General features: G+C 52.4%; 1 protein-coding gene across 3 annotated transcripts in view; it reads right to left on the bottom strand.

The window, feature by feature from the left end:
* Positions 1-4,624: 4,624 nt before the first annotated feature.
* GRAP2 (GRB2 related adaptor protein 2) overlaps positions 4,625-13,943 on the bottom strand; it is a 60,886-nt gene continuing 51,567 nt past the window's right edge. For all 3 annotated transcript variants that reach the window (XM_059187035.1, XM_059187037.1, XM_059187036.1), the window contains 5 exons: positions 12,936-13,055; positions 9,487-9,655; positions 7,023-7,211; positions 5,632-5,754; positions 4,625-5,015 (listed from right to left, as the gene is read on the bottom strand). In XM_059187035.1, coding sequence (XP_059043018.1) covers positions 4,836-5,015; positions 5,632-5,754; positions 7,023-7,211; positions 9,487-9,655; positions 12,936-13,055 — 781 coding nt within the window. In that variant the 3' untranslated portion in view covers positions 4,625-4,835. The remainder of the gene's footprint in view (positions 5,016-5,631; positions 5,755-7,022; positions 7,212-9,486; positions 9,656-12,935; positions 13,056-13,943) is intronic.

Here is a 13,943-nt window from a genome sequence, read left to right as displayed (position 1 = left end):
CTTTTGAACAGAAGCCTGATGTCATCAGCTTTGCATGTTAATAAGGTCTCTCTGGCAGTCAGTGGGCTGGATCAGAAGGGCCAGCCCAGAGGCAGGGGTTGGGGGCTGGACTTGAAATGAGGCAAGGACTGTGGCACAGCTGCAGAGGAAGTAGAGAGATGTGGATGACCCACTGGCTCATTGCATCTGGCCTCTATGGGGTGTTTTGTAAATAGTTGTTGATTTAATGAATGAATTACAGCACAGTCCAGATTATACGACAGGGTGCATATCCCTCTGGCACCGTGGGCGCGATCTATTGCACAAAGAGTACGAGAGCATTTCTTTTCAGCGGAAGGAGGAAGGGGCAACAGGGTGGGAGAGATGGAGGGTAAGGGGGCTTCCTGTCCTGTGTGAGGGAGCGAGGGCTCCAGTGAGGAGGGAATGAGCTGTGCGGGAACTCTGATCTAGGTAGAGGGTCTCTGGGGCCCAAGGACAGGGGCGACTCAGAACTGCGTACAGGCCGTTCTCCACCCCTCCTCTTCCCCGACCCACCTAGCCACACGGACTACAGGGCAGAGTTAGCTTCCTGAAGGATTGGGGTATTTCCTCAACACGCTGATGCAACGGACAGCGGATCGACCGCATCTGGGAAGATGCTGTCCGCGGAGGATGTTCAGGGAAAATCGAACCTGGCCAGAGTAGGAAGCGTTAGCAGACCTGTGCTTAAACACACGAGACACCAGCCTCCCTCCTGTGGACTCTCAAAGTAACTGGAGATCTTGAGGGCACGCGGCTGAAAGCTACTGTAACTTGGGCATCGATGCTAATATCACCTTGTTTGCACCTACGGGTCCATGAGGCCTGGGACCTTTGGGTTACAGAATGAATGATAGGTGACACGAGGCAGGTTTCACTTGCTCATTCATTAAACAAATATTTGTGGAGCCTCTGTGCACCGAACACAGGGCTACATGTTGTGGCATACAATGGTCCACAAAACAGATGATCCCTGCCCCCAGGGAGCTTAAAGTCTAATAGGCCAATAGACCAACTTACACGTTGTTCAGGAAAAGCACCAGGAACCACCAGATAGTCTAACGGGAAGGATTTTTAGATTAGGGTCAGGGAAAGATAATTGGAGAAAGTGACATTTAAGCTGAGGACTGAGGGTGCATAGGAGTTAGCTAGGTAGAGGGAGACCAAAAGGTATGGAGGCTTTGGGAACCAATCTGGAGGCTGAGAGAAGGCCAGTGGGTGGGAGCGTGGCATCAGGGAGGGGAGAGGCACAGAGGAGGCTGAAGGGGGGAGGCAGGGCCAGACCACCCGCAGCCACATGGGGACTTGGATTAAAATCCAAGTGTGGCAGTTGGCAGGGGAGTGACGCGATCAGGCTGCTGTTGTACAAGGATCACTCTGGCATCTGTGTGGAGAATGGACTGGAGACAAGAGGATATGCTGGGAGAAGCGTGTCCGGGCTCAACGGGTCACCAAGGAAAAGATATGGTGGTTCGGCTGTGGTGATGGAGAGACGTGGAGGAACCTGAGAAGTATTTAAAAGAAACAAGACAACATGCTTTTCCCGTGTCCTTGTTTTGGTACACACAGGCTGAAGTGTTAACTTTTGACAAGGCAAATAGCAAGTACTCGCCCAGGCCAACCTGTCCTGCCTGTGGCCTGTTTTGCTCTGGGTTAGTTGATCTAACTGTGCCCCAGTGACATGGGTCATTCCCTCGCCTCCAAGCAGGACCACACCTGATGCAAGTGCATTTTATGTTTAAAGATTTCCTGAGAAAGCTTTCACAACTTCTGTAACCTCTGCTTATCTTTAAACTAATCACCATTGGGAAACCCGTGTGTGGCCTTTTTCTGAATGCTAGTCGTCCTAAAGTTTCTTGATTCTTGATAGAGGTGGAGACCCTGAAGTCGATCACCTGGGCCGTCAAATGCGGATGATGTCATAACGGCAGTTCTGAATCACATCTCATTTGTAAGCGACAGAGGAAAGTGCCTGAAGATCCCTAGAAAAAAGATCTCTTCTGATTTTTGTGGCTCTCTAGCCCCCTGTCAAGTTCTGTGCCATCGCTACTCGAAGACTGGTCTGTGGATGAAGGCATGTCACCTCAGAGCTTGTGGACACGCAGCACTGGATCTGAATCTGCATTTTAACACCTTCCTCAGGCAATCCACAGGCACTAAATTTTGAGAAACACCGCTTTCGATCACCCTGAGGCCATCTAAAAGTGGGTGGGCAGTGGCAGTTTCCAGAGATTGGAAATTGCAGGGAGCCTCGGCAAATGGGTAGAAAATGGAACCGGTTCATCAGGAACCGGATTTTCTCTGGAAGTTCCCTGCCCCCGGGTCATGCAGAGCGTTTCAGCTGAAGTCAGACATCTGTGCTGTTTCCCGGACTGGGATTGCGTGGCTTGTGAGGCCGGGAGGACACGCCCCTGGCACTGAAATGCTCAGGTGGAGAGGAACTTCCCATGGGCTCCCCGAGGCAGTACCAGAGGCCCAGCAAAGCCACTTCCCAACAGCCCCTAAGTAGGGACAGTTGCGTCCTTATCCTCTTAGCCTAGTCCCAAGGGCCCTAGTTCTCCATGGGTGGTTGGGGTGACTCTTGCTTCCTCCTTGCCACGGGATGCGCGGGGGCAAGGCCATTTTAGCACTACCCAACGCCTGGGGCTGGACTTCAACATCGAGTTCTAGGGGTTTCAAGAGCTCTGCCCACACTGCGGGGTGAACCTCCCCAGGCCAGAGCCCCCCACGCCCACAGACACAACACGCAGCCTGGCAAAACACTGGCACTGGTCGTATCATTGTTTTCTTGAGGAGTGTTTCAAGGCACGAAATCCAGGCCAGAACCAAATCATTTCCCTCTCTCTCCACTGGGGCCGGTCCTCCTACATCATCAGACAAATGGATGGGGTTTGTGGGCTGTTTAAAGCATATGGTTTGTAAATACTGTAAAATCAAACATCACTTTTGGCTTTTATTTACTGTAACATGTTCGCATCACCGAGCACCAAAATAGCTTGTAGGTCTCCTTTGCCTTGTTTTCTCTCTCCCGGCTCCTCATCCTTCGCCCCTGCCTTCGCCAGCACTCCCGTCTCGGCTCTAATTCCTCCTTCCCCGCTGCTCCGTTCCTCCTTCCCCTGCTTGTCCGCCCCCGCTGGCCCCTGCGCTGCCGTCTTCCTCACCTGCCCCACGTAACGTCTTGCCTCCTTTCCCTCCCTTTGTGCCTCTCGAGCTGCTCCTTGATCTTTTGAGATGACTCTGCTACCCTTCGCGTCCCGGCTCCCATGTCTGCAGGCTGCGCCAGACCGCTCCACTCCCCTGGCCTCTCAGGGCTGCTTTCTCTTCCCTCCCAAGACTCCCTGCAGAGTGCCTGCTTTTTCCCTTCCCCTCTAAAGGCCACGCAGGGATCACAAAACCATAGAATTCGGAGTCAGAGGGTCACAGCCTGTGTTATACTGACTGTTACTTCTGAGTCAGAAACTCTTTCTTCTCCTGTCACCCTCGGTAATGGCCGCCCGGTCACTCCTTAGAGCAGGAAGGGCTGGGGGAGAAGACAGAGGGACAGGCCCACCTCACCCCCATGTTCCCTCACCAGCACAGGCACCCCACCCTTTCATTTAGGTCTCATGAGACACCCCCCACCCCCATCAGGGCCCTTGGGCAGACGTTTCTGCCCCCCAGGTCCCACTGAGTTTCCTGGCCAGTTTGTGCTTCACACCCACACCCCCGAGGGAATCACAATTCTATGTTGAGGTGGCAAGAGAGATGGTGGCATGGGTGTCCCTTGCCCCTCATGCAGCTGTTGGGGGGGGCTGTCAGCAATGGCTCAGCAGCTGGATCCTGGACGCTCGTGGCAAAGCCGGCTCCCACCCAGGGTCATGCCGCAGCAGGTAGCCCATGGGCAACGGCAGGTCAACGCCCCCGTGGACTGGGCTGGTCTCTGTGCCACTGCGCAAAGCATCCTCAAAACATGGGAAAACAAACAGAGACCCAAAGAGACACCCTTGTTGCCATAAAACAATGGCTCTCAAATCCCGCTTTCTCACCCCGGGCTTCTCCAAACATTTTACAGAGTCTCAAAGCTGCTTTCTTGGTATCCCGGGAAACAGAGGTGACTCCCAGGTAAGCCACTGGGGATTTGTGAAAATCCCTCCATCTCCCAGTGCTTGGCTCCTCCGGGTCTCTGATTCCCCAGGTCAGCCACAGGGAGGAGGATTAGCCGGGAACACGGGCTGCAGGGAGGTGAAGGTCCCCGCTGAGCGTGGAGCGGGAGACCAGACTCGCCCCGGCTGCAGGAGCCCCCTCCCCACCCAGCGCCAGTCCTGCCTTCACGGCCCCTCCTGCTCCCAGCTCAGCCCCATGGGGCCGCGCCTTTGTTCTCAACCCCGCTGAGCCCACCCTTGTAGAATGGAGGGAAGCTGCCTTGCAAACCCTGGAGGTGAGCAGGGCTGGGAGGAAGCGGAAATGGGCCCCCAGACCCGCCCTGCCCTGTTGTTCTGGGACAACCCAGGGCGTGGATCTCGCGCTCGACGGGAAGAACTGGGAGCCTCCTGTCCCTGCCCCCCACCCTCCAGCTTTCCCACAGCCTTCCACGCGCCACTGAGGGGAGCAGAAAAACAAGTATGAATCTAATTCTTCGCCTGACTTCCTTTCATATCAACTAAGTAACCAACGAAATCGCCAATAAATTACTACTAGAAAATGCGCGCGCACACATGCAGAGGTGTGTGCGTGTGCGCGCACCCGTGTGCGTATGTGTCGATGGCCCCGGCTTCTCTTCCTTGTCCCTCTCCCGCAGGCAGCTTCCGATGACAGCCTCTGACGCCCCGGGAAGGGCCTCATCGGATCATGGGTGCCACGTAGTTGGCGGGGAAGAGGCCCAGTTTGTTGTGCAGGCGGCCGGTCCACCAGGACGGGTTGGAGCTGTCCAGGACCTCGACCACCTCTCCGCAGCGGAAGCCCAGCTCGTCGTCCTCGAGGGCCTCGAAGTCATAGAGCGCCCGGGCCCACCGCACTCGCTGTTGGGGGAAGCACAGAGGGGGTCCCGCTGAGCCGTGGTGGGGGGTGCTGGCCCTCCGACCCGCTGTCTCGCAGGAGGGTCCCGCCGGCTCCCACACTGAGACCAAGACCTCGGCGAGGACAGAAAGCAGACCCCGCAGCCCAGCCCCAGGCCTGACCTCAGCAGAGCCCACCTGAGTCGCGCTCCGCACTCAGGATTTCCACCGCCAGAGCAGTTAGTCTCCCAGGCTCCAGGAGCATCCTTGACAGCTACTGCCTGGGCGTCTATGCGGGTCTTTTGACTCTCTCCAGGTGACAGAAAGGATGGCAGCATGCCCAAGCGAACAGTGCCCGTGTTACGGCCACCCAGGGAGACGCAGTGCCAGGAAAAGGGCAACAGCTCACGTCCGCTACAGCCCAAGCTGGAGCCGAAACGCGAGGTGAGGACACGGCCCGGTGGCGGGACAGGACAACAAGCAGGCTCGGCTGGGCCCCAGAACTCCTCCTCCTCCCAGGAGCGCCCACCGCCTCCACTCGGAGCTCTGAGCAGCTTGCTTCTCTCCGGGAGGACCAGCCCCTGCTCTAAGTGCCCCTCTGGCCACCCTCATGGAGCCCAGGGAGGGAAAGCCTACGTACCCCGGCCACTTGGAGCTGCACGGGGTCCGTGTGTCTCCGGTGCATGAGGGCGGCGTTCATTTCGCTGCCCGCGCCCATGCCGCAGTGCCCATCGTTTATGTCAAGGCTGCCTCCTCGGCGGTCCTGGGAACGAACACATGTCACACAGGACCAGTCACCATACCACGTCCCTGTCAGGCCCCCCGGCGCCTTGCTCAGATGCCACAGACACAGCCAGTGCTCCAAGGATACTTGCTGCTGGTGACAATAAACCCCAGGTGTTGGGGGCAGGGGTGGTGGAGGATGGCACAGGGACCTTCGATTGTGAAGACGATGCCAGATTTCATTCACTCAAAGAGTATTTATCAGGCGCCGACCATGTGTCTGGTACCGTCCTAGTCACTGGGGATATGTAGCTGGAAAGAAAAGGTCTTTGTCTTTGGGGATTGTCGGTTTAGACGGGGAACTACACACATTTAAGTGATAACTGAGCTGAGAGAATGTCTAAGTCTGCCAGGGTAATCAGAGAAGGCTTCCTAGAGGAGGTGACACTTGAACTCTAGCTTTAGAGGAGAAGGATCAGCCAGCAAAGGGCATTTTAGGCAGAGGAAAGAGGATATAAAATGCCGCCAGGTCATGAGAGAAAACACAACAGACCATTCTGGTAACTAAAGATAGTGCAGAGTTGCTGGAATGTGTCTCTGCTCAGGGAGTGGGGAGGGTGGGGCGTGGGGGTGGTTTAGGGGGGAGGCAGCAGCAGATGAGGCTGGGGAAGCAGATACAGGCAGCCTACAAAGGGCTTTGTGTGCCCTACTAGGGAATTTAGGATCGATGTTATCTGGCTGTGTTGTCCATCTCGGTAAGCGGCCCCAAACCCCATCTGGAACAAAGCAGGGAGTAAGGAAATAAGCAAGTGGGGCTCTATTGTGGGTGTTAATCCGTTTTTCTCGTGGCTCTCCACAGCCAGATGGGTTAGGGGGCAAGGATAGATCTGGAACTGCGCTGACAGGGAAATGAAACACCGGTTCACTGAATCCTCAGGGTAGGAGTGTGTGTGTGTGTGTGTGTGTGTGTGTGTGTGTGTTCAGGCAGGGAACCAATGAATTCACAGGGCCTTCTTTGCCAAGAGCAGTTCCCATATCATATTATCATATTTCTGCCAGTTGTGAGGTCCCGGGTCTCCGTTATGAACTCTGTGAGTCCTCACGAGGCTGGGCAGGGCCCGAGACACTCCTCCCCACGGTCCCAGGACCACGACAGTCCCCAAGCCTTTGTTCGCTCTGTTTGCATCTGGTGTTGTGGGGGATTTTCACACGCTCCGTGCCCGTGGGGACAGGGTGGCCCGAGCCCCAGGGTGGGGGAGCAGGGCGTCTTCCCTACCTCACGGCGCCCACGTCATTCTTCTGCTGTACCTGGTGGAAGTGGGGGTGCTGCAGATAGCGGTGCTGCTGGGCCGGGGGTGCCGGGGAGTACTGCGAGGGAGGCGGTGCCGGGTGGTCCGACAGCTTCCGGATCATGGAAGGCCGCATTTCTTCTCCCACAGCCCCACTGAGGTGCGGGCCTCCCTGGGGCCTTCGGTCCAGGCTGTTGCCCCGGTGACCCTGGGAAAAGATGATGAAGATGATGGAGATCCGTCCCCCTTGCGCATCTCCCGGCCCCCCAGCCCCGCCCCCCCTTGCTGCCTGCTGTTTCCAGACTTTGCCCACGACCTCTCCCACAAACAGCTGCCGGCACACAGGCAGCCTCAAGAGAGCCCATGGTTTGGACCCTCATGGTTTCAAAAATGGTCTCCAGTTTCTCAGGTTCTCCTGGGTTGGGGACTCGGGCTCCTCTGGTTCACTTTTCCACGTGCTACCCATTGAGTCCCTACCCAGCGGGCTTGTTTCCCTCTCTGTAATCAACCTGAAATATTCTATCTTACTGACACAATGCCACCCCTCCTTATCGCGTGTTGCCACACCGCCAGACACCCTCCCCTCCCCATAAGCTCTGCCATTGACTCTGCCTGATTTTGAACTGTCATTTATCGCCTGGTGATAGGGCCCCAAACAGCAGCCCTCTTGCGGCACCATGGAAACCAGGCCTGGCGCTGGGCACGTGCTGGGAAGGAGCACGGCCGTTCTGCTTAATGGCACCACAACCTTGTGACTCAGAGGTAATTTCTTGTTATTTTTATTTCATAAACAACTACACAGGGCCTGGGCTTCGTACATGCCAGGTGCTGCTCGAAGTGCTTTACAAATATGAACTCATTTCATTCAGTTTAATGCATCTTAGGCTACTCCTCTTTTCTCTACATGCACATCCTGGTAAATTAATACCTCTGTTTCTTGGTTTAAATAATTCACAAAGTCTCAGTAAACCTTTGTTTTTCTTTCTGAACTCTGACATGCCCTTGCTGGGACACCCTTTTCTCCTAGGACTGTCCCTTCTTAGGCTTACAATCAACCAGTTGCCTGAGATGGTTTTCTCCACTTCCCCCAGAGCACCTGTTGCTTTGAAAGCCTCAAAGCCTTTCAAATAACTCATTCCAGGGATTTCAACTGTTTTAACTACTCCAGAAATGCTTCTTCCTAGAATACCCATTTCTTTCTTACAATGATGTTGTTTCCTTTGGAAGGTATTTTATACGTTGTGTGCATGTGCATTTTCTAATGGGAAGCAAGTTAGCATTTCCTTGGTGCCTACTCTTGTCCAGACTCTAAGGCATGTGCTATCACTGTATTATCTCATTTAATCCTTACAACAGCCCAGTGAGGGAAGTATTATATTCTCTCCATTCTCCAGATGAGAAATCTGATACTCAGAAAGGTTTCTTAACTTGGCTAGGTAATAAGGATAGTTAGTGATGAAATTAGGATTTAAAGTTAGGTTCAGTGGGTTGAGCCTCTGCCTTCGGCTCAGGTCATGGTCTCAGCATCCTCGGATCGAGCCCCACATTGGGCTCTCTGCTCAGCGGGGAGCCTGCTTCCTCCTTTCTCTCTGCCTGCTCGTGATCTCTCTCTCTCTGTGTCAAATAAATAAATAAAATCTTTAAAGTTAGGTTCGTCTGAGGGTGCCTGGGTGGCTCGGTTGGTTAAGTGTCTGACTCTTGGTTTCAGCTCAGGTCATGATCTCAGGGTCATGGGTTCCAGCCCTGTGTCAGGCTCCGTGCTCAACTCAAGATTGTCTGCTTGAGGTTCTCTCCCCCTCCCCTGTCCTTCTGCCTGCTCTTGAGTGCTCTTTCTCTCTTTCTCTAAAATAAATAAATAAATCTTTAAATAAAAAAGTTAGGTGTGTCTGATGCATTTTCTAGTAAAATAGTACTCTATATTCCACACCATTCCAAGAGCAAGCATTCCAGATCCAGTTTTTTTCTCCAACACCCCCAGCCTCCCTTTCTCTGACAAAGCTCTACCTGCCGCCTTAGTCCCAGACTCTAGGCGGCCCTCCTACCTCCCCATGTGTGGGCCCCTGGCCTTCATCTTTGGGCAACAACTAGGCTAGGCTGGAACTGTGATGTAGTACTATCTATGCGAATAAAACAAAGCACCCACAATTAAGAGCTAATGTTTGGGACGTGCTTGTAGCACTGTTAGGAGCGATGTCAGGGAAGGGGCTTACGTGGTGTCCTCTAACCTTCACCACCATCTACGAGCTAGCTGTCACCATCATTCCAGTTTTATGGATCAGGAAACTGAGGATCAGACAACTTTCCCAAATCACATGGTTGGGAAGTGTTATGAGAAGGTTTAAATTGAGGTCTGACTTCAGACTTATTCTTTCTTCCAGAATCCTCAGAGGAAATGCTCATCGAATGTGTTGTCTCGATGGGTCACATAGGACTCCTGTTGTCTAAAATCTGTGGACTGGGGATGATTGGGACCTGAGGCATACCTGATCCTCTCGGGTTCTATCCCTCAGAAAGATCTGCTTCTGTTTGGAGATGGAAGTCGTCCTGTAGTAGTCCACCAGCTTATTTAGAGATGGAAACTTCTCTGTCCACAGGAAGTAATTACCCTTGTTGTCTCTCATGACTTTGAAGTGCTGAACGTCATCTTCATGCCTAGAGATCAGGGTGAATCCAAATTGTATATTACATGGTGACAATGTTCCCATGCCCAGGGCTGACTGCATCCAGGGTTGCTGGAGTTCTGCTGGGGCAGGAAAGGGGATGTGGAGTGCCTGCCCATCACAGGGCGGGGGTGCTGGCTCAGTCAAACTCTCAGGGGGAGATTGGTGCAAGGGACTGCTCAGGACACGGGCAGCATTAGAAGGGATTTCTACATCAGCAGAAGATAATCTGTCTTCTGACACTGGAGCCAACCTTTTATAAGAAAAAAAAATGTCCGAGCACTTCAACAATGACCAGGTCAAGGACTTTTTACAATGTTTGTTTGAAACGTGGCCATGCCTGCGTCCTGTACGATGCCAAGGACTCCACCAAGGCTTGGAGGGGAGAGGTTTTTCACCCCTGTTATCTTTCCATTATCAGAAATACATTGAACCAGTTCTTTTAAGCCCATAAACTAGCTCTGGACAGTAAGAGACTATCTTGAGAAATTTGTCGCACTTGGTTCTCTACTTAATGGAGATCTCTTGGTCTTGGTTTATGTTTTGCATAAATAAAGTTACAAAGTATTTCGAACCTTTGGGGAGAAAAGTGTTATACAGCCATGCAGTGTTTTGATTGAAAAGGACCTCTGATGGGGCGCCTGGGTGGCTCAGTGGGTTAAGCCTCTGTCTTCAGCTCAGGTCATGATCCCAGGGTCCTGGGATCGAGCCCCGCACTGGGCTCTCTGCTCAGCAGGGAGTCTGCTTCCTCCTCTCTCTCTGCCTGCCTCTCTGCCTACTTGTGATCTCTGTCTGTCAAATAAATTAAAAAATAGAAAAAGAAAAAGAAAAGGACCTCTGAGGTTGTTTAGTCCTGTCTCCATGTTACCCATGAGGATGCTGAGGCTCCAATTGGTGGAGGGGCTTGGCCAAGGTCACTGTGAGTGATTGGCAGAGCTGAGGTGAGAACCCCGGCTCTCTGATTCCAGTCCAGTGAATTGAGCCTGTCATACCATGTACACGTGCCAAGTTCTTTCGGTACCTTTTGACAACAGCTGGAATCATAGTGATGGGAAATATTTCTATCAGGGATGGAGAAATTGGATGTTACTCATCTGGAAAGGGAGAGCTTGGCCTTTACTAATAGCTCCAGTCTTTCCCCATCACCAAGGCATTCTCTTTTCAATGTCAAGTTTATTCGTCAAACAGACATACATTTCTATCTAAAAATAAACCAATGATACCAATTGCCTGATCCAACAGAAAGGTCAAGAATTTAAGGAGAGTTGGGGAGTGAAGATACCTCTGAAGATTAGTGCAGGTTTCTTAAGGATGGACTCAGTGGTTCGTGTTCAGAGGGGACAGGAATTTTGATTGATCTTCAGTCTCATCTTGTGAGCTAGGCTCTGTTCATGGCCAGGTGAACCCATATGGGAACCTCTGCTTGACTGCTCTGGGCCAGGAACTGACACTCTGCAATCACTGTGTGGTCTTCTCCTCGGTGTTGGCCACTAACAGATGCTTCCTTCGCTCTAACAACACATGGCTTAATTCATAGTCATTACTCCTCACATCTGTGTGTGGAGGAGGAAATATTCTTGTGATATAATTATTCATCCACCATCTCTTAGTCAAAGAACTCAGAGTGAGAAACATTAAACCCCCCGCCCCCCATGAGCTGAGAGGATGGATGTCAGGCTTGCAGCCAACCCTCTGGACCCATGGAGAGAGAGAGAGTGGCTGCACCATTGTCTCAAGTTCTAAGAGAGGCAGAAAAAAGGATATAACTCAGGGCTCTAGCCTCTAAAATCTAGTGTTTCAGACCCTTAACAAATGCTAAGTGATAGAACCACAATTAGCTCTTAATTATCTTTGCATGACAGAAGGCAGATGTATAAATAAATAAAAATGATTTGCTTTGGAATATATTAAGCTACATTTCTGCATAAGATGTAGTAACAATTATGGTAATAATCACAAGAAGCTGCAAGCTTCTGTAAGAGACTGTGGCAGAAGTCAAGGCTGATCATTTTGGAGAATGCACCTTACTGGAGGAAATACAACCCACAATTCCTAGGTAAAAAGCCACAGTGCACTTCACGCAAACCAGAGGCACCAAGAGATGCCCTTCAACATAACCACTTACCTGGTCCAATCTGTAATCAGAACCCTTAAGAGAGGTTTGACTGTAAGATTTATTAATAGAGCAAGATTGCATTAAGACCTAACAAATTTAGAATTTGTGACACTTCAATATTGGCCTGAGCTAAAATTTCCTGTTGCCTAAGCTGTGAAAAAAAAAAAGTTTTAGTTAAGGAAAATTAAGATTTTAAGCAATACTGCAAGGGCAATGCTAATGAGAACAAGCTATTTTTGAGCCCTGTGGAGGCACACGTGCATACAAATTGTTGACCCCTTATTCCTAAGTCCTCCCTACCTATTCCTTAAAATAGCTGTTTAAAATGGTGAAGTGCCCTCCGTTCATTACCGGAGATTGGATTTACGCACCTAAACCACTGAAGCTATATGCCTTTCAATGTACACTGAATGATCCAGACCAACATTTCCTGTCAATGAACTTGACAGGAGGTTCCACTGTACAGGTGGTCATGTCTCCTCCTGCACAGATATCAGCATTAACTTGTGCACTTTCACATGTGGTCACCCTGCCTGATGGGTGACTCGTGATCCCAGACATGCTGACCACACGCAGTGCGCTCAGACTTGGGGTTTCTGAGCGCGGGGCTGTGTCATGTTTATGCCCGGACTGACTCATTTCCTCCTGGGTGCTGCATGTTAGTGAGATTTTGCTGCTCCGGTCCCTCGGCCCAGCCCTCCTCGGCTCGGATGTGTCGCTGTCAGTGTGCTGCATTACGGTGTGCTGAGCTGGCCCTTCTTTTGTGCAACCGCCTACAACAATGACTTGGGATTTTAATTTTCCTCTGCGCCTTCTTCAGACACATATCAGTAGTGGAAGAAAAGGTTTAGATTTAAACCCCAAGAGAGATGTGGACAGCTGGGAATTCCTCCTTCTCCTGCCCCACGTCCCTGCACAGAATGCACGTCCCTGAATGCCTGCTGAGTGCAAGGTACTGGAAAAGGCACAAAGGTGAAATAAATTAGGATCCTGTCCTTCCAGAAGCACTTTGGCTAGAGGAGGAGGCAGAGGAACATATATGGCATCCCAGTTGATATGACGCCTGGACCCCTTGGCCACCACGTCCCTGAGCAACAGGTCACATTCAAGAGGTCACCCCATGGCCTTAGCAGTCTGGGTTGGGAATGGTGAGTACCTGACGGAGATGGAGAAGTCCCCTGGGGAGCTCTGGCTGGCCCGAATGATGAAGAAACCAATCTCCTTGCCCATAAGTAGGTTCTCTGCCTGGTGTCGTGAGAGACCTTCATGAAACCATCTATGGGATGAGACAAAATCAGAGAATCTTGTGAGATGCTGGGGTGGTTGGAAGGGGAGGGGGAGAAGCAATGACCCAAATGGACGGAGGCTGGGGACTCTGGTCAGTAGCGTGCGGACAGAAAGAGAGGAGGGGCCGGGGCCTCCGAAACCAAACGTGCGCTAGGCAGCTTCCAGGCAAAGCAACTGAGTGTTCCCCTGATGCGCTCCCCTTTGTTCCTTCCCTCCAGGAGAAGCCTCTCTCTAGCTCGGAAAACCTGAATCATGGAAATGTGCCACTGCACCAAAATGGGACAGCGTGGGAGTGACTTACTGCGGGAAGCAGCCTCCTGCTGGCAGCCCTGTGAGGGATGTCACTAGGAAAGATCTGCAGGGACAGATGACGCACCAGGACGACAGGAACCCCTTTGGGTGCTGGGGGGCCGGAGCCGGGAAGCCTTGGGCTCACGCCCAGGCAGAGAGCTCAGTGGGCCCCCTCGGAGCCCAGGGACCCTGGGGACCCTGGGGATCTGGGTGGCGTGGAGCCAGGCTAGCAGCCGCCAGAGAGCAGCGTCTACGCAGCCAGCTCCTGGGAGCTCCCCCAAATCCAGGAAGGTCATCTTTACTGTGGAAAAGAAGGAATGGAGAAGAAACTCCTTTTTCCAGGGACAGTTGGGGTGGCAGCCTGCAGTGCTATAGCAGGTGGCAGAGCCTGCATGCAAACAGAGGCTACGGCCTGAGGGCAGGGAACCAGAAACCTCTCAGCCACAGAGCAAAAATGAGTGTTTGCTATCACTCAGCAGTGCTGCCTGGGACGGGTCCCTTTCCTCCAAGGTGGCTGCTCAAGGGCTGCCCCTAGTCTGTCCGTCCCTTTTAGGGTGAAGGTCTGACACGCTTCAGAGTCCTTTGT

This window comes from Mustela lutreola, chromosome 8, assembly GCF_030435805.1.
Source record: "Mustela lutreola isolate mMusLut2 chromosome 8, mMusLut2.pri, whole genome shotgun sequence".
NCBI classification, from domain to species: domain Eukaryota; kingdom Metazoa; phylum Chordata; class Mammalia; order Carnivora; family Mustelidae; genus Mustela; species Mustela lutreola.
Note: the sequence above shows the minus strand (reverse complement) of the source record. Positions and strands in the feature narration are given on the sequence as shown.